The 18,042-nt window shown below is 48.0% G+C and overlaps 1 protein-coding gene across 1 annotated transcript in view; it reads right to left on the bottom strand.

Annotated features, from left to right (window-relative positions):
* Window positions 1–410: 410 nt before the first annotated feature.
* FNIP2 (folliculin interacting protein 2) overlaps window positions 411–18,042 on the bottom strand; it is an 86,729-nt gene continuing 69,097 nt past the window's right edge. Inside the window, exons 17-19 of the mRNA XM_024746139.1 lie at window positions 9,348–9,548; window positions 5,661–5,776; window positions 411–3,941 (exon numbers count right to left, since the gene is read on the bottom strand). Of these exons, the coding sequence (XP_024601907.1) occupies window positions 3,863–3,941; window positions 5,661–5,776; window positions 9,348–9,548 (396 nt within the window). The 3' untranslated portion in view covers window positions 411–3,862. The remainder of the gene's footprint in view (window positions 3,942–5,660; window positions 5,777–9,347; window positions 9,549–18,042) is intronic.

Genomic DNA, 18,042 nt, shown 5'->3' on the forward strand with positions numbered 1-18,042 from the left:
GCTGAAATCCTCAACCTTACAAAGTAAAATCTCGCCTCAGTTTATATACAACAGTGGCATTCCTGGAAAATTCAGCGTACAGTAAGCTCATGAGAGAAATGCGTGGTGCTCGTATGTAACGCAAAATTAAATTTTCAGCTTAGCTCATTATAAACTAAGGCTTTCACCCACCTGAATGTCAGCGGGATCTTTGTGAGTCACACGGGAGGTGGGATAACGCCTCATTCCGGGGTGCCCTGCACGTGACAAGATGTTCTCCTATCCCCCTCAGCCCCTGCCCACCCTGTGCCAGGAGCCCTTGCCCATCACTGACATATACAGTGGGCTTGTGTCAGCATGAATTACCGGAAGTGAGACGTCTAAGTCTGATTAAACGTAACAAACAAATCATCGGCAGTACCAGGAAAACGTTCAAGATAAATTCGGAAGGTTTATTGCACCAAATGCCACATAAGAATGGGTCAAAATGATACGTGAACAAGTTTGAAAAAAAAAATTTCCGTACATTGCCATTGATCAAAAACATCAAGTCCTACCAATTTGTCTTAATGGCGCTTCAGTAGTAACAAATCAATCCCAGAATTTTCTCCTTTTTAAACCACTTAAATTTAAGCATATTGCAATCTTGCTTTCAAGATACACGGTTCACCAAAGGTGGACATTTAAAAATTAACATTCAGAGGGGGCTGCTTGATTTAGGCAAACAGTATATTAAAAGGTCCCCTCCGCCAAAGCACAAGAGAAAACAAATGGTTCACATTTACCGAGAAGCTAAAGGCTTTTTCAGTTTATTGGTGAAAGTATGCATGGACAAAATACTTCCAAAAGGATGTGTTAGTGGAAAAATCCAGATATTTAAAAGAACCGTGGGGTCACTTTATATTCTTTATTTTTATGTACAACCAACTCTAGTGAGGAACCTAAAAAGCTACAGGCTGAATTTTATAAAATCTCAGGACCTAATTAGAAGGGCCTAAACAACAGTTTAGTATCGTTTAGCAGGCAGGGATTTTCATCCCTCGAAAAAAGTTAACTTTGAAAAATATGGAAAGTTTAAAAAGTTGCGATGTGTAAACGGCAGTTCCATGGGATGTGAAAAGTTTGGAGTTACTTTCATTAAAAAACAGCACACTTCAGAAAAATGGATTGAAGCCTATACAAAAAGCTATTTAACACTGATAAAAATAAAATACTTTGGAATTATGCACAAGTATGGAAGCTACATTTTAAGTTTTCATTGTCATGTTTAAACGTACACAATGATCTTTACATTCATATCACCCGTCAGTCTATGAAAAATAAAACCGCGACATGCTAGAGAGAGGCCCATCACGGTCACGCGGGCACACACCGCTCTGTCCTGCCTCCCAGCTTGCGTGGAAAAGCAAGATGCTACAAAAGGTGCACTCAACAGGTAAGACGTCAAAGTTGAAGAAACCCTAAAGGTGGAATCCTGTCAACTGAGGTAGTTTTCTCTATTTGTACATTTTTTTTTTTTTTTACTTTTTACTTTTGTTTCTTTTCTTGAGGTGGGCCTGGGCGAGGGTGGGTCCCTTCCTTGCCTCTTGGGCTAAGACACACCCAAGCCGCCAGGTGGGGTCCGGTGTGTGTCTCCACACAGTCCCATGAGATTCTTTTCCGCTTTTGGGAGGAGGCTGAGTTTGGGAGAGAGCACAGGTGGATGTCCTCCAGGGGAGGGTTTATGAACGAGCAGCAACACATCCCTGGTCTGCTGTGCAGGCGGCAGCCGTGAGGGTCGGGGCTGCCCAGGGTCCTGAGCGCTCTCCCTCCGTCACCTTCTCCCGGGGGAGGCGGGGGACAGGAGATGCGGAGGCAAGGCCAGTTTCCTCAGCTTCCGGGGGCTGGGCCGCATCTGTAATGCGTGGAGTTTAGAATCGGCCATTTGAAGCTCAGCGTCCCCCGGGCCGGGTCTACTGCTCACCGGCCGCCACGTGCACTGATTTTTGTTCATAGTTATTGTCTGTGAAGCCCTGGAAGGTCGGGGGAGGAGGGAGGGGAAGCGCCCAGAACGTGTCAGCGAGGAGAAGGGAACCGAGACTGCGGGTGCTCGAAGCCGGTGCAGAGGGGACGCTGTGACCTCACTCAGCACGGACGGGGAGAGGGTGGCCATGGGCGAGGTCCACGACAACCGCCGCGATGCCACGGAGCCAAGGACTCGGAACACCCGTCTCGTGCCAGACATCAGGCAAGAGGAAACAGAAAACGTAGAAAGAATGGACAACGTCACTTTTATGAGAGAAAGGCATACGATACAAATCCAAGATCTTAAGAGCCTCAACACGCCTCTCTGCATTTCACACCGTAAAAAGAAAAGGGGGGCGGAATTCCCTGGGGTCCAGGGGTTAGGGCTCGGTGCTCTCTCCCTGCGGAGGGCCTGAGTTCAGTCCCTGGTCGGGGAACGAAGATGCTACAAGCCGCCTGGAGCAGCCACAAGAAAGAAAGAAGATTTATTAAAAAAGAGAGGGGAAGGCTGCAGTTCTGACCTATTCCTAAGAAAGGAAGAACACACCTGTGTCTCTCCATTGGTCCTGCCGCTCTCCTCTTTCAAACAAGTAACTCGCGTGCGTTTGTCAGAGAGTAAAGACACGGATGAATGTAACTGGGGTTTGGGGATCAGGATTTTATCAAGTAGAAAGTATGAAGTCATCTTAACTCCCGAAAGGGAAGTCGTTTCATATTCTTAGGTGCAAAGGCTACATGGAAAGGACCAGCATCAATTCATAAAAGAGAAGGAAATCAGAGCCTGGTTATAACGAACCGACCTCAAGATCTGCAGGTGTAACAGTTCTGCTGTACTGGGTTAGCCCCCTGCCTTTCAACCATCCATTTACCGAAGAAGCTTTTCCTTTACCCTGGATGACGGCCAGTAAACTACAGTTAACGTCAACAGAAAATTAAGGATTTGTAGAAAGCACACGATGCTCATAAATAAACAATGCTTCATTTTGGCAGGTCTTCATACTACGGGGCAGCGAATTTCTGGGAAGCTGTTTTGAAAAGGACATAGGGATTGGAAGGCACAGAGATGATAGTGTAAAAATTCAGCTCACATCTGGATTGTTTACAAACGTTCAAACCAATTCCTTTCATGAGTCATCCTGCACTCTTGCAGCTTTCATTTCCCACCCGGACAGCTGGGCCTTTTAAGGTATAAATAGTCATTTGTATTAACTAGTATAGGAAGAAGGTGGCTTCCGCGGGGAGTTGTTCAGCCACAGAACCACTCGCCAGCTTACAGAACCAACTTTGGTGAACGGCCCCGCTTGAAAGGCTGCCGAGAGCTGCGAAGCGTCTGGAGAAGCCGGGCGGGGTCGGGCCCGAGCTCGCAGCTGCCGCGGAACCACACGGGGCCGGGCTGAGGACGCCGCGCCGATTCCCGCCTTGATCGCACCAACGACCCGTCCCTGACCTACCCGTGGCTGCACCTCGAACACGGTAGACTGGGACAAGACGGGGAAGCAGCGGGTCCCTGGAGCTCCCGGCCCCCCGTGCTTTGCGCCAGACGGTGACGGTGACGGTGACGCCGCAGCCACTGGAGCCGAGGGTGGCACGCGCGGGCTTCACTCGGCCGCTGACCCGGGGTCCCCGCGCTGACCGTCTTCTCAGGACGGTGGGACCCCTCTCCCCAGCTTGGGGAGCTCGCGCTGGAACTCGGAGATGTCTCAGCCCCGCTTCTGGGCCCCGACGTGCTCACACCACCGCCTGGCCCGGCCCAGCGCGGCCGGACCGGCTCCGTCTGCCCTGCCCGGGCCTCGCGGTCCTGCGGGGCGGCCGTCTGTCCTCCCTCCTTCGGCTGAGCGGCTGATCCTTCTTCCACGGAGCAGCTGTCCTGAGCGTCAGCTTATAAGAGTATCTGAGCGACGTACGGAGAGTGAGTGCTGGCGACAGCCGTCAGCAGGGGCAGGTCGTTGGACTCGATCCTGAAGGCGGAGAAAGGAGGGGACGTTGCTTTAAAGCAGCAGGACTTACGGGAAGGGCCCCGGCGCCGGAGCCCAGGGCTGGCCGGTCAGTGCCCAGAACCGATGACGCAGTGAACGAGGCGGGGACACGGGAGCCTGTCCCTGTGACTCTACGTTCCCCGCATCCCTGCGCGGCCTCTGTGCGAGTCCCCCTCCGGCCAGCCCTCCCGGCCTGCACCCCGAGTCTGCACCGGCTTCACGTTCGTCTCTGGGAACGCATGACGGTGGCAGCGTCTCCAGAACCCCGGAGATTTCTTCAAGGCTGACACGCCCGAGACCCCCAATGAGCGCGTGCCCGACAGTCACAGGTGGGCATGCGCAGAAGGCCCCGCGTCCTGGAGAAGTCAGGGCAGTCTTGCTCCTTGAAATATGTCCTAATGCTCTCCCTTGATTTCCGAAACCAAAAATTTAAAATATAACCTCAAGAGGCAGCTGGCATGAGCTCGTGGGGTTTTCCATGCCTTCTCCAGTAATGCTCCCTCCGGATCTCATTTCAGGGCAGACAGGGAGCTCCCAGCGCCTAGTGCTGCTGGCCTGACCACGGGAGGGGCTAAGGAGGGGCTGGAGGGACCCCCACTAACAAGGCGCTGAGGGGCCTGGCGACGAGGAGGTAAATCCCCCTCGCCATCCTTCTCGGGGTGCTGATGGTGGGCACCTGTCAGTCAGGGGCCAGGCAAGCGTCCTGGAAATAAAAGCTGCACGTCCTGCATCGGAAAGCGGATGGGGTGCGGGGTAGGACTACGGTGAGGCTGGTGAAGAGGCCTAAGTAAAAAGTGCAAAGGCACATGCCTCAAAAGGGAGAATAGTGGGCTTCCCTGCTGGCGCAGTGGTTGGGAGTCCGCCTGCCAAAAAAGAGGGGGGTAGAATATTTTTTAAATGATGTAAGAAAAAAAAAAAAAGTGACAGGAAACGCTAAGAGCCGAACAATACAGTATAAGTCATATCCTGGGTGTGAAAGATGAAAAGTCCGACAGGAATGCAGAGGCCTGAGCCTTGAAATAATACTTTGATTGGCAGGCTTAACAGAGAATTTCAGGGTTGACGCTTTATACACGGTATTTCCTTGCCCCAAAGTGGTGGTGGTGGTGGGGGGGGGAGGTCATCATCACAGGTAAGGGAGACAATGCATCATCTACACGATGTTTTTTTGTTACTTCTCTGTGGAAAACTAAGCAGAGAGTCAAACACAAGTCAGAACGTCTTCCCCCAGAGAAGTTAGGGCAAAGCCTCTGGAAAATGATACACGTTATCGATAACATGCACGCCTCCTCTTCTGATGGGCTCATAACAAAAGGGAGGAGAGTACGGTCACCCCGGGACGTGCAGACGGGCCCCCAAGTCCAGGGGAACGGCCTTCCCCGCCTCCTCCAGAAAAAGCAAGGAGAACACAGCTGCTGCCGCGTGTGTGACAGCTCGTGACTCACATCTTACTGAAATGACGAGAAATGGGCAGACGGAGTAGGATTACGCTTTTCACTTTCAAGGGTAAAATAATCCAGGGGGAAGACTCACAAGGCACCACTAGCTTCAAGGTCTGCATGTGCTTCCGGGTGTGACACTCCAGTATCAGATACAAGAAACATGCCGTTCACTGGGGAGCCCCAGAGGCTGGACAGGTCAGTGGGTAGAGCGCAGGGGACAGCCCCCCGCAGGGGGATGCTGGCACTCCCCAGAACTCACCCCAGAACGACACTTAATTCCTTCACGTGCACGCGCGTGTGTCCACGAAGATACTCAGACAGCATCTTACTCTTCAGGTACATCTCCTGTAGTCTGTCTTCCAGGTGCATGATGCACTGCAAAGCCAATCACGCTCACGGTGAGGGCAAGAACTCGGATCTCTGCCAACGTCTAAGAGCCGTAATTCCCTCAATCCATTTCTAAGTGCGCTACTGTCATCTCATCTCTTTAACTTATACTTCAAGAATTACAACCCAGCTCAAACCCTACCATGAGCAGGGATGAGAACAGGTTTTTGTCATCAACAAGGACCTACCGAAAAGCACAGGGAACTCTACTCAGTACTCTGATAACCTATATGGAAAGGAATCTGAAAAAGAATAGATACGTGTGTGTACCACGTGCTGCACACCTGAAACTAACACAACATTGTAAATCTACTGCAGTCCACTATAAAATTTAAAAAAATAAAAAAGAATAGGTTTTTGTAAAACAATAAAGTTTAATTTTTCCAGTGACTGTTAAGATCTTCATACATATTTTCCGGCCTTTCTAAAAAAGCATTTGTTTCTACATAGTTAAAATCATTCTATAAGTATACTTATTTCTTGCTTTCAAAAAACTTTCTGATAATCCTTTCTTCCCATGTTATTAAAAATTCTTTATCAATATAATTTTTGACTGATTTTTCAGAATGTGAATTTACCATTACTAAAATCACATAGCCATCTGCATTTTTGTTATTATACATAATTTCGTAAAGAGCACCTTTCTTCTTGTTTTCCTATATCTCAGATTATTTTGCTGCAATTCATTCCCAGAAGAATGACCGGAACAAGGTTATTCTGAACCATTTTCTTTTTTGCTGTCAAGAGTGTATTTTAACTAGGTCTCTAGTAACAATGAAGAAAGGGCAGTTTTGTTCAGAACATCTCTACCCTTGGAACTGTGTCCAGCTTCGTTTTTAGGGAGCAGCAGTCACTCGTGTCTTGCACGAGAGGCAAATGATTTTGCATTTGGCAGGGAGACCGATCCAGGCAGCTCAGTAAGTCACCTGATGGCTCTGGCAAGGGTCACTCCATCAGACATGATTTTCTTCTAGACCATTATGCCTGCTATTTTCAAGGTAAAAAGATTAACAGATGCACTTGAAAATGTTGATCTCGACCACCTGGGCTGATCAGTGACATGGAAAAAGTATCCATTCGAGATGCAATCTTTTCCGTTTTTCCTTGGCTTAAAATCTTAAGTGCATCGTGTTGTGTGGACGAAACACAACTGGTAAGTGGGTAAGAGTAATAATCAAAGCAAGGAGGATTTCGCCAATTCTCTTGGGGGAAAATGTTCCCCCAGGAAAACAGAGTTAAGTGCGGAAAGGTCTCCTGTTCAGTGTCAGTTCCTCGTGGAGCAAATACAAAGTTTTAGTAAGAGTGTTGTAAAATATTAAAAAGAACACTGACATTACGTTGAATCCTTTATGTTTTAAAATAGTGAGTTTACTGTGCTTTCATAGTCCCCAGGAAAACTGTGTTGCAGTGCGGAAATAAACAGAACATTGGTTCATATGGAATGTGCACGGGACTTGCAATCAGAGCACTTAGAAAGTTTTTTCAAAGCCTGACTATGAAATTGAACTGTTTTGGGATTCCTCTCCCTCCTTTCTGAAATGGATTTCTTCAACTTTAACTTCCGAAATTTTAAATACCTACTTTCTCTTTTCGTACTGAAGGTCCTAACAGGCCTTTAATCACGTGTTTCATTCGAGTGACTTTTAAGGAGAATTTTAAACCGCAGATGAAATGTTCTTTGATCCTGATTTTGTCAAGTCATTCATATTATTAAGTAGTTATATGTAACTTATGTCTAGATGAAGTAAAAAGAATTAACTGTGGTAATTTACTGCTGGGATAACTAAGACATCACACGTAGCAAGAGATATGGATTATAGAATACAATATAAAAGTTTGGTAAAATAACAGTAAAAAACTGTAAAATCAAATATATCTCTCTTCCCTTACAGAAAAGCAGACTTTGGCCTCTAAACCAGCACGATGCAAGTTGCTACTAGAAGGAAAAACTGCCTACAAATGTAGAACAGACATCAGGTTGTAACATGCCACAGGTGGTGCCTTCTGTGTTACCCCTGAGGACAGGGCTCCTACAGTTTAAAGCCCAAATAAAGGTTTCAGTGAAAAGGTGGTGTCCGCCTTTAAAACCATGAACGCCGTTCACACAACTGGTTCTCACTAAGTTACACTAATAGTAGCTGTTTCCTGAGTGTGTATAACATCCAACACTACTTCAAGTGCTCTACCCGAATTATCTCACTTAATTTTTATAACCAGACAGGATAGGTTCTGCTGTGCCCCAGCTTCGACAAGGCACACGATTCAGAAGCAGAGAAGCCTGGGTCTGAGTCCAGGCCTCTGAAAGCCCACGGACTGGCCACTACTGTCCACTGGCTGCCAGGGCATCTCATCTCGCCTGAGCTTGGACAGATAGAAAGCAGCACCTTGGAGGATTCTCACACATGCCTGTTGCCTAGGTACCATCTTCACTTTGCAGAGGAGAAAGCTGTGGCCCCGAGATGCCCGACGAACCAACGGCAAAGCCCGGACGTGACCCCCATGATGTCCAGTGGCGCCCCGTGACGCTGTGCTGTCACCTGAGGTGACGGCCAGCGTTTCAAAGCACCTCCTCCAAGGACACCTTCCGAGGAGTGTGGCGCACCTGCAGATCTGGTCACGAGAGCTCAGGGGAAACCGTCCATGAGCAACCAGGGAGGTGGCTCATATTCAGCCTCCTACTTGGTTGTCAATAGCTCTGCATCTTTTGCGGAGGCCGGAGGCGGGAAGGGAGATGCTGTTTGGTTTGGGGCTGACGGAGGGGGAGTCCAGAAAGCTGGTGAGCGCATCCCAGCTGCAGCCCCGCCAACTCACGGGGCTCTGCCCTGTACGTGCCCTTCAGCTGCGCTTCTGCTGTGGAAACCTTGCTCCCTTCCTTGCTAAGTGTATTTTCTCTTGATCTCTCTGCACGCACGCACGCACGCACACACACACACACACACACACACGCACGCACAGGAATTTGTTTTGCATGTTATTCCAGGGACTCAGGGAGAGCTGCTGATCATTTTCTTGGAGTTTAGGGGGTCTGTCTACTGTTTGTATTTAATGTAACGTTATCAAAGTGATTTTAAAATCCCATTCGAAAAGCAACAATTGATACCATCCCCTATGGCTACAGTGCTTCCGCATTTTAAGTGTTTACACGAACGATATTCTATTTATCCATAACAACTTTGGGAGGATGGTCTCTGAACAGATGGAACTAGTCCCTTCGGAAGCTGGCTGGCTTGCATTTGACCTGAGGACGGGAAAACCAATGAGTCCCCCAAAGGAGGATTTTAAATTTCCCTTTATGCTCGATCCCTGCCCCCATACCTGACCTGTTTCTCCATGTAACTTGTTCAAAAAGACTGTGTCACTCTGTGCTCTCTGTCTCCAGAAGGACTATTGCTACTGAATCCAGCCCGTGTGCTGGTTTTGTGTCACACGCTCTGTTTTCATTGATGCTAACATCCAGTTAGACTAAAATCAATACACAGGAATTCGTGACTTTATAACCACGATGCTGCGGAAATGCTTTTTTAGCTCATTTCTCTGATGGTCTGAGAACGATACTTACAAAGTCGGCGGGGAGGTGAAGCCTGTAAAGCTGGAGGATGGACTGAAGCAAGCTGGACACCTGGCTTGAGACCAGGACGTCCTGGCCGAGTTTCGTGCTGTCCACCGCCTTCCTCTGACTTGTGGCCACCTGGACGCTCCACTTGTCCGTGTCTGCAATGATGCACACGGCCTCGGCGATGGGCTCGTCGAGCACGGGGTGCTGCGGGACAGACACACGGGGTCAACTCTTCACCATGCTTCCGGTGACAACAGAACGTCCAGAACTTTCTGTGCAGCATCAGACTCAGGGGCAGAGGTGATGGCGGGACCCGAGCTGGGGTGTCATCCCTCAGTCATTTAAATGTTAACTTGACAAAACTGCACCCAGTCATTATTTCCTTCCTGCGCCCCGGGGGCACACTATAAGCGTCATCAAACATGCAGAGGTAAGCAAAAAGGCCTGTGATCTCCCTACATCCCAGGACATTAAAGCCCGTTTCCTTCTGGAAGACTGCACTCGCCTTTTATGCTTTTTGTATTTATTTATTTCTTTTTTTCCCACGAGTCTTGTGGGATCCTAGCTCCCTGAACTGGGATGGAACCCGGGCCCCCTGCAGTGGAAGCGTTGAGTCTTAACTACTGGACTGCCAGGGAAGTCTCTGTACTCTCCTTTTAACATGGAGACGGTCAGAAAAAGGTGTAGGCGTCTACTGCCATTCTTCCCATCACAAGGTTTGGCAGGGTAACTTAACAGTCCCTGAAAGGCATAGCTTTAATCACGAGGCAATATTTATTCAGAAACCATGTGCTACACGCATAAATCAACTCCAGGACAGCTAAAATCAGACGGGGCTAGAGAGCTGTGTATCGAGATGAGGCCAAAAGGCACAAGTGTGGCTACTGACGGACATACTTAAAATACCAAATCCTCAGTAACTGGGCAGTGATGGACGGAGCACATAGGAAATGTGCCACAGGGCAAACAGGGTGAACACTGACGCAGTCCAGGAAAACGGCCTACAAGAGGCACGTGAAAAGGCGCTCAACATCACTAATTATTAGAGAAATGCAAATCAAGATTACAATGAGGTATCACCTCACACCGGTCGGAATGGCCATCGTTAAAAAATCTACAAACGATAAACACTGGAGAGGGTGTGGAGGAAAGGGAACCCTCCTGCACTGTTGGTGGGAATGTAAACTGGTACAACCACTATGGAGAACAGTATGGAGGTTCCTTAAAAAACTAAAAACAGAGCTACCATATGACCCAGCAATCCCACTCTTGGGCATATATCCAGAGAAAACCATAATTCGAAAGGATGCATGCACCTTGATGTTCACTGCAGCACTATTTACAACAGCCAGGACATGGAAGCAACCTAAGCGTCCATCGACAGAGGAATGAATAAAGAAGATGTGACACATAAATACAATGGAATATTACTCAGCCATAAAAAAGAATAAAATAATGCCATTTTCAGAAACATGGATGGACCCAGAGATTGTCATACAGAGTGAAGTAAGTCAGACAGAAAAAGACAAATATTGTATGATATCGCTTATATGTGGAATAGAAAAAAACGGTACAAATGAACTTATTTACAAAACAGAAATAGAGTCACAGATGTAGAAAACAAACTTATGGTTATGGTGGGGGGGGAAGGGGGAGGGGTACATTGGGAGATTGGGATACATATACACACTGCTACATATAAAACAGATAACTAATAAGTACCTATAGCACAGGGAACTCTATTCAATGCTCTGTAATGACCTGTATGGGAAAAGAATCTAAGAAGAGTGGATCTATGTATATGTATAACTGATTCACTTTGCTGTACAGCAGAAACTAACATAACATTGTAAATCAACTATACTCCCAAAAAATTAATTAAAAACAAAACGGCCTAAAAAATTGAATTTCTCAAAACTGATCACAGTATAACTGCTTCACCACTAGCTCCTGACACACGTGTTCAGGATCCCACACGCGTGCAAATCAAGGGCACAACAGACTTCCCTCCAGCCCCAAACTAGGAGAGAGGAGGGGGTGGGCAGGTACGCAGTGAGCCGGAGACAGACGCAACGCGCCTCGAAGCCGGCGTCCGCGAGCACACCTTTCTGAGACTCAGTCACTGAAGGCACAGCGGGCGTGGCCTCCTCCTGTCACGCGGTTCCTTCCGCTGCCCTGTGGTGGCCCTTCGCTGCTTTGGCCGCTGGGCCGAAGTTCCTCGCGCTAGGTTCGTCCTGATTCCCCTCTGGAGAAAGACCTTTCCTGGGAAAATCCTGGAGGCCCCTCCCTCCGTCACAGGGTGGGAACAGGGCCCAAGCTGGGCCAATCAGACTCTCCCTCCCGGCCGCCTGCCTGGAGCAGGCGGCCAGGAGGCCGGGAGCAGCTGGGGTCACCGCACTCCTGCTCGACAAAAGCCGCCACGAATACCCACAGCGATTCTTGGTTCCTGCACTTCCACAGGTGCCTTGTTTCCTGCCGGCCCCAACCCTAGTTCTTCGGTCTCCTGACCATTTCTAAGAATCCCTAGCATCCCTCCAGTGAAGTCCCTTCCGGCTAAATTGACAAGAGTCGGCTTCTGCTGCTTGCGGCAAAGGACCCACACAGGTGCACGACCTTGTCTCGGGTGACCGAGACCCGAGATTTTTGAGACTTAACGCTAGTAGTGGGAAGGCCGATGATAGAAACCCAGATGTTTGCTGTCATGCTGTACTTTCACCAGGCGATCTGGCTCCCTCCTTGGGGGCTTTTCCACTCAGTCTTTGTGTTCTTTGTCACAGATGGGGAAGTGACTGAATGAGAACTTTGGTGAGACCAACATTTTTTTCCTCAACTATATCCAGGATGGAAACTTTCACGTTTTAGAATATTTTTCCCATTGAAAAGAAGAGCAAATCAGGCAAAGTCTAGCGGCCCAACATTTGTTTAAGCACAGGTTAAGCGTGAGAAATAAAGAATATGGCAAAGCAGATTCCTGAATGAATGAAGCCCAGTTTCCCAAGGATGGCTCTCATTCTTTAAGACTTGCTACCAAACAGTCGAAATGCTCACACACACAATGACCCTAAATTCCCACTCTCACCCACAGGTTTTTGTGACCCCTCAGTCCTACGCTTCTCGCACACTTTCCAAAGCAGAAAGTAAAGACCGGGCTGCAATGACTTCCCTTTACACGTTCCTGCAAGTCCTTGCTCAATCCGTGTGTCATAAATTCACAGCAAGAGGACGATGACTTGCCATCGGTGTACCTGGTCCTTATGAGCAAAGGAAATGGAAATTTGGAAATTTAAAGGATTTGTATTTTGAGCTCAAGTTCCTTCAATGCTTTGCATTTATCAGAAATTCACAGTGTGCTGGGTATAGCACACAACCGATCTACAGTGAGACCTTTTCTTCAAGGGACTTACGTTCCGAAAGTATATATATAATCATTAAAGACCAGAGGCCAACGTACGTACGGTGAGTGGAATGCATGCCAATCCCCTTTCACCTGGAGTTCACTCACCTCCCTCTAGCAAGGTGTGGTAAAAGGACCCAAGCCAGGCCAATCAGATGCTCCTCCCCTGAGATTTCCCTGTGAGCAGGGGGCCAGGAGGCTGAGAAGGGTTGGGGTAAAAATCTAGCTTTTGTTGGATTAATTGTCTGCAGTAGATAATTTGGGCCCTAGTTTCCAACTCAGCACAATTTCCTAAATGATTTCCCCAGCATCGTGACAGGGAAGGGAGCAGTGTGTGGACCCGAAGAAAGCACACAGACAGCAGCTTATGGGGCCCCATAACCACACACAGAGCTCCGCCTTCGGAAGTGAGCCACTGGCACGAGGGCAGCGAGGCTCACTGGGGAAGCGATGCATGGAAGGCTGCCCGGGTCCCAGTGAGCCCAGGAGGCTGCAGACCCAGGGGTAGTAACAGCAGAGGAGGGACAGAGGGGTTGGCTCAGGTATCTTACGAGGAAGAACGAAATGGGTCAGAGAACTGTGAAAGAAAGGAAGTGAGCGTAAGCCATTTTAAAATCACTGGTGGAAACCTGAGCACAGACCTAGCACACAGGAAGGCTAGGTCTGAAGGTTGGGACAAACGGATAGGGGGTCGAGAGCCCATCCCCTGAAGGAGGGGCTGACTCTTCTCTCCCTGGACTCTCAGCTCCTAGGCCAGGACCGGGCCCTCGAGAAAGGGGACAAACTTAAGATGGGCCAGGTCAAGCACAGCGGTGACAGGGCAGGGCAGCACGTGCAGCCCTAACACAGCATGGTGCCCCCACGTGTGCAGGCTCCAGGGACACAGAGAACCACGGAGAGCTGTCAGCGGAGCACCTTAAAAAGGAATTACACAGGGCACGATACTCAGAGAGTATGAGAAAGAATATATGTGTGTATCCTGTGACAAACCACAGTGGACGAGAGTATGAGAAAGAATATATGTGTGTAGCTGAGTCAGCGTGCTGCACAGAAGCCGTTAGCAGCACTGTAAATCGGCTCTACCTCAACGAGATTAAAGAAAAGAGGATTACACGTCCTCGGACTCCTAAATATCTAACAAGTAATTACCTGAACACACCCCAACTGCCTCTAAGTACACCATCTAGTAGTTACTTATTTCCTGAAGAATAAACACTTTTACGAGGAAAATGGAAATAGAGGGAAATGTAAATGAACAGTCAAGAAAAAGAAATGAATCCTGGAGAGAGAGAAAATATGTCTATAACTTAGATTAAGTTATAATCTAAGGGGCACCAGGGTGACGGCCTGCCCAGCTCTGAGAGAACTGAAGCTTAAGTCCTGGTGATTATGGAGATTTCTGATACATATCTTCCCAAAAGAAACACAAGCCCACGAAAGACAGGGCAGTTTAACCGTATCATGGTGTGGCGGATTAGTCAATGTCTAAGCTTTTAGAATTTAAAGAACTCCATGATCCAGAAGACCATGCCTGGATTATCAAAGGAACACTCACCCACACACGCCCTCCGCCCTGCCTGGTATTCAATGGAAAATTCCTCTTAGAAAAGGCTCTACTTTTAAAAATAGATTTATTTATTTTATTTTATTTTTACTGTTGGCTGCGTTGGGCCTTCGTGGCTGCACGCGGGCTTTCTCCAGTTGTGGCGAGCGGGGGCTACTCTTGGTTGTGGTGCGCGGGTGTCTCGCTGCGGTGGCTTCTCTTGTTGTGAAGCACGGGCTCTAGGCGCACGGGCTTCAGTAGTTGTGGCATGTGGGCTCAGCAGTTGTGGCTCGCGGGCTCTAGAGCACAGGCTCAGCGGCCACGGCGCACGGGCCTAGTTGCTCCGTTGCTCCGCGGCATGTGGGATCTTCCCGGACCAGGGCTCGAACCCGTGTCCCCTGCATTGGCAGGCGGATTCTTAACCACTGGGCCACCAGGGAAGCCCAAAGGCTCTTTAAGGCATATAGAGAACCACAATAAACACAGGAAACACTGAATTATATGACGCTGCTTCTTATTACTTTTCCTTATGAGCCATATCTTAACTGTAGAAGTAATTAACAGTGAAATCTGTCAGGCGGGTCTCTCAAGTTCATGATTTTATCAACTTCACGTACACACCAGGGTACACGCAAATACAGACACTTATCAGCAACAACATACATGGCGCAGTGCTTTTGAGAAATTAAGTACTTTACCAAATGCTGTAAAACGTTAAGACTGAACGATTCAAACACCTACTAGAAGCCCAGTCCCTCCAGCTCCATCCTTAGAGCTTGGATCTGATATTTCACCAAGGAGCCAAGGCTCCGATGTTGGGGACGACTGGGCTTAACTGTCACCTCCCTCACTTACTAGCCCTGGGCCCTCAGTGACCATTCACCTAGGCCTCAGGGTCTACGTCTGCAAAGTATGATCGTACTTGGTTGAGAGTTTCTGTGAGAAAAATGAGCGTGGAACACGAAGTGCAGCGCCCACCGCTTGTCGGGGGCCTTCTGCTGCTTCCCTACACCACCACCTCCACGTAACCACGTCCCCCAAACCCTCGCCGTACCACTCCCCTCACCAACCCAGAACCCTACTCCAGCACAGACACCCCAACGCTCAGGCTCAGACTTGTCTCTTTCCATCCTGGAAGCTCCCGTCTGGGCCCACCGTCGCATGCACACGCTCCCCTCCAGGGCGCCCTCAGAAGAACTCCCTCCTCTGGACACGGAGGTCGCCCACCTGTTACTCGGGCTGTGCCCAGAATGTCTTCCGGGCTGCCTGCTAAGTCTTCCAGTTCTTCAGGGGCCCAGCCTGGGTCCTCACGCCCCACACCCCTCAACAAGACTCCCCGCGTCCACTCTCTGGCATTGAATCACACGGTCTTAACTCGCTCTGGATTTCACATCTGTTTGTCTACTCAGTGATTTCATAAGTAACTCAAGGAGAGAAATCACATTTTTCTTCCATAGTCTCGGAAATGAGCAAAACAAAAGGCAAGGCATGTGCTAAATATCTAACGCATGCCGGCTCTGTTGAACAATTCTCTATTTCTTTATTTTTAGATTCAATCCAGTTCCTATTAAGTCATCCACACAACTATTAACATACTGCTTTTCCACGTACCGCACTTAAATGACTAACATGTCACATGGTTTCCTTTTTCCTTTTAAAACTTTTATTGAGATATAGTTGATTTAAAATGCTGCACTAGTTTCAGGTACACAGTAAATTGACCCATTTATACATATATATATATATATTTTACATTCTCTCCCATTATAGGTTATTACAAGATCTTGAATATAGTTCCCTGTGCTATACAGTAGGTCCTTGTTGCCTATCTATCTTATATACGGTAGTGTGTATATGTTAATCCCAAACTCCTAATTTATCCCTCTCCCCTCCCCTTTGGTTACCATAAGTTTGTTCTCTATGTCTGTGAGTCTACTTCTATTTTGTAAATAAGTTCATCTGTATCATTTTTTTAGATTCCACATATATGATATCATATGGTATTTGTCTTTCTCTGACTTACTTCACTTTGTATGATAATCTCTAGGTCTGTCCACGTTGCTGCAAATGGCACTAATTCGTTCCTTTTTATGGCTGAGTAATATTCCACTGTATACATGTACCACATCTTCTTTGTCCATTCCTTTGTCGCTGGACATTTAGGTTGCCCCATGTCTTGCCTATCGTAAATGGTGCTGCAATGAACATTGGGGTGCATGTATCTTTTCAAATTATGTTTTTCTCCGGATATATTCCCAGGAGTGGGATTGCTGGATCATATGGTTCTATTTTTAGATTTTTAAGGAATCTCCATACTGTTCTCCATAGGGGCTGCATCAATTTCCATTCCCACCACCAGTGTAGGAGGGTTCCCTTTTCTCCACACCCTCTCCAGCATTTATTATTTGTAGACTTTTTGATGATGACCATTCTGACCAGTGTGAGATGATACCTCATTGTAATTCTGATTTGCCTTTCTCTAATAATTAGTGATATTGAGCATCTTTTCATGTGCTTCTTGGCCATCTTTGGAGATGTATGTCTTCTTTGGAGAGATGTCTATTTAGGTCTTCTGCCTATTTTCTGACTGGGTGGTGGTTACCTATTTCTAACTCAGGAGTAGGAAAGTACCAGCTCCCATGTATGCTTCCTTCAACTACTGATGAGTTCATCAAACCTTTCTTGCCGTGAGTACACAGGATGCAGTCCTGCTCTACAGAGAGGGACGTGAGGACAAGAAGTACGAGAGCTCATGAAGTATCTTGGCACGTCAGAAAGAGAATCTAGGAACTCATTCAAGTGCTTCTGACTCGTAGCTCAATGAGCCTGCCAAGCCCTCTACTTTGAAACCCTAGGAGCTTGCCAGGGTGGAAATCCCTTGGAAGACAAGATTGCAACAACTGGGAATGACACTTGCAACATAATGACAAGAGGAGAAAACACGGTCACCTCTATTATGACTTTGCTAAGAAACTTCCCATCTTTATGCTGCTGGTATTGCTCAATACATACTCTAAAAGTCCCTTCGGGACTTCCCTGGTGGCGCAGTGGTTAAGAACCCACCTGCCAATGCAGGGGACATGGGTTTGATCCCTGGTCCAGGAAGATCCCACGTGCCAAAGAGCAACGAAGCCAGTGCGCCACAACTACTAAGCCTGAGCTCTAGAGCCCACGAGCCACAACTACTGAGCCCACGTGCCACAACTACTGAAGCCCGCGTGCCTAGAGCCTGTGCTCCGCAACTAGAGAAGCCACTGCAGTGAGAAGCCCGCGCACCGCAACAAAGAGTAGCCCCCGCTCGCCGCAACTAGAGGAAGCCCATGCGCCCATGTGCAGCAACGAAGACCCAACGCAGCCAAAAATAAGAATAATTAAAAACAAATAAACCGATCCTTCGTGAACCCTCAAAGATGCCAGCCCACACGTGGATCACATGTAACAGGTGTGCAGACAGACGCTGGTACTCACGACCAGCTCTACAATCTGCTCACTGATTACAACAGCGCAGATTAGCAACCAGGATGAGCCACTGGGTGGCCTCTCTCACACACAAAGGGAGCAGGTGATTTATGACTCAGGTAATGGGAAGAACCTGTTTCTTTTATTTTTCTCTGAAACACTCAATTATAAAACGTAAGCTTCTTGGGTATTATCTGAGTGTCAATTTGCTCATCACTTCCTAGAAGATATTTCTGTCGAGTTCTACAACTTTATTAAACTGAACTTGAGTCAGAGAACGTGACATGACAAAACACCTTTCA

The sequence above is a fragment of the Neophocaena asiaeorientalis genome, unplaced genomic scaffold (genome assembly GCF_003031525.2).
Source record: "Neophocaena asiaeorientalis asiaeorientalis breed wild unplaced genomic scaffold, Neophocaena_asiaeorientalis_V1.1 scaffold51, whole genome shotgun sequence".
Classification (NCBI taxonomy): domain Eukaryota; kingdom Metazoa; phylum Chordata; class Mammalia; order Artiodactyla; family Phocoenidae; genus Neophocaena; species Neophocaena asiaeorientalis.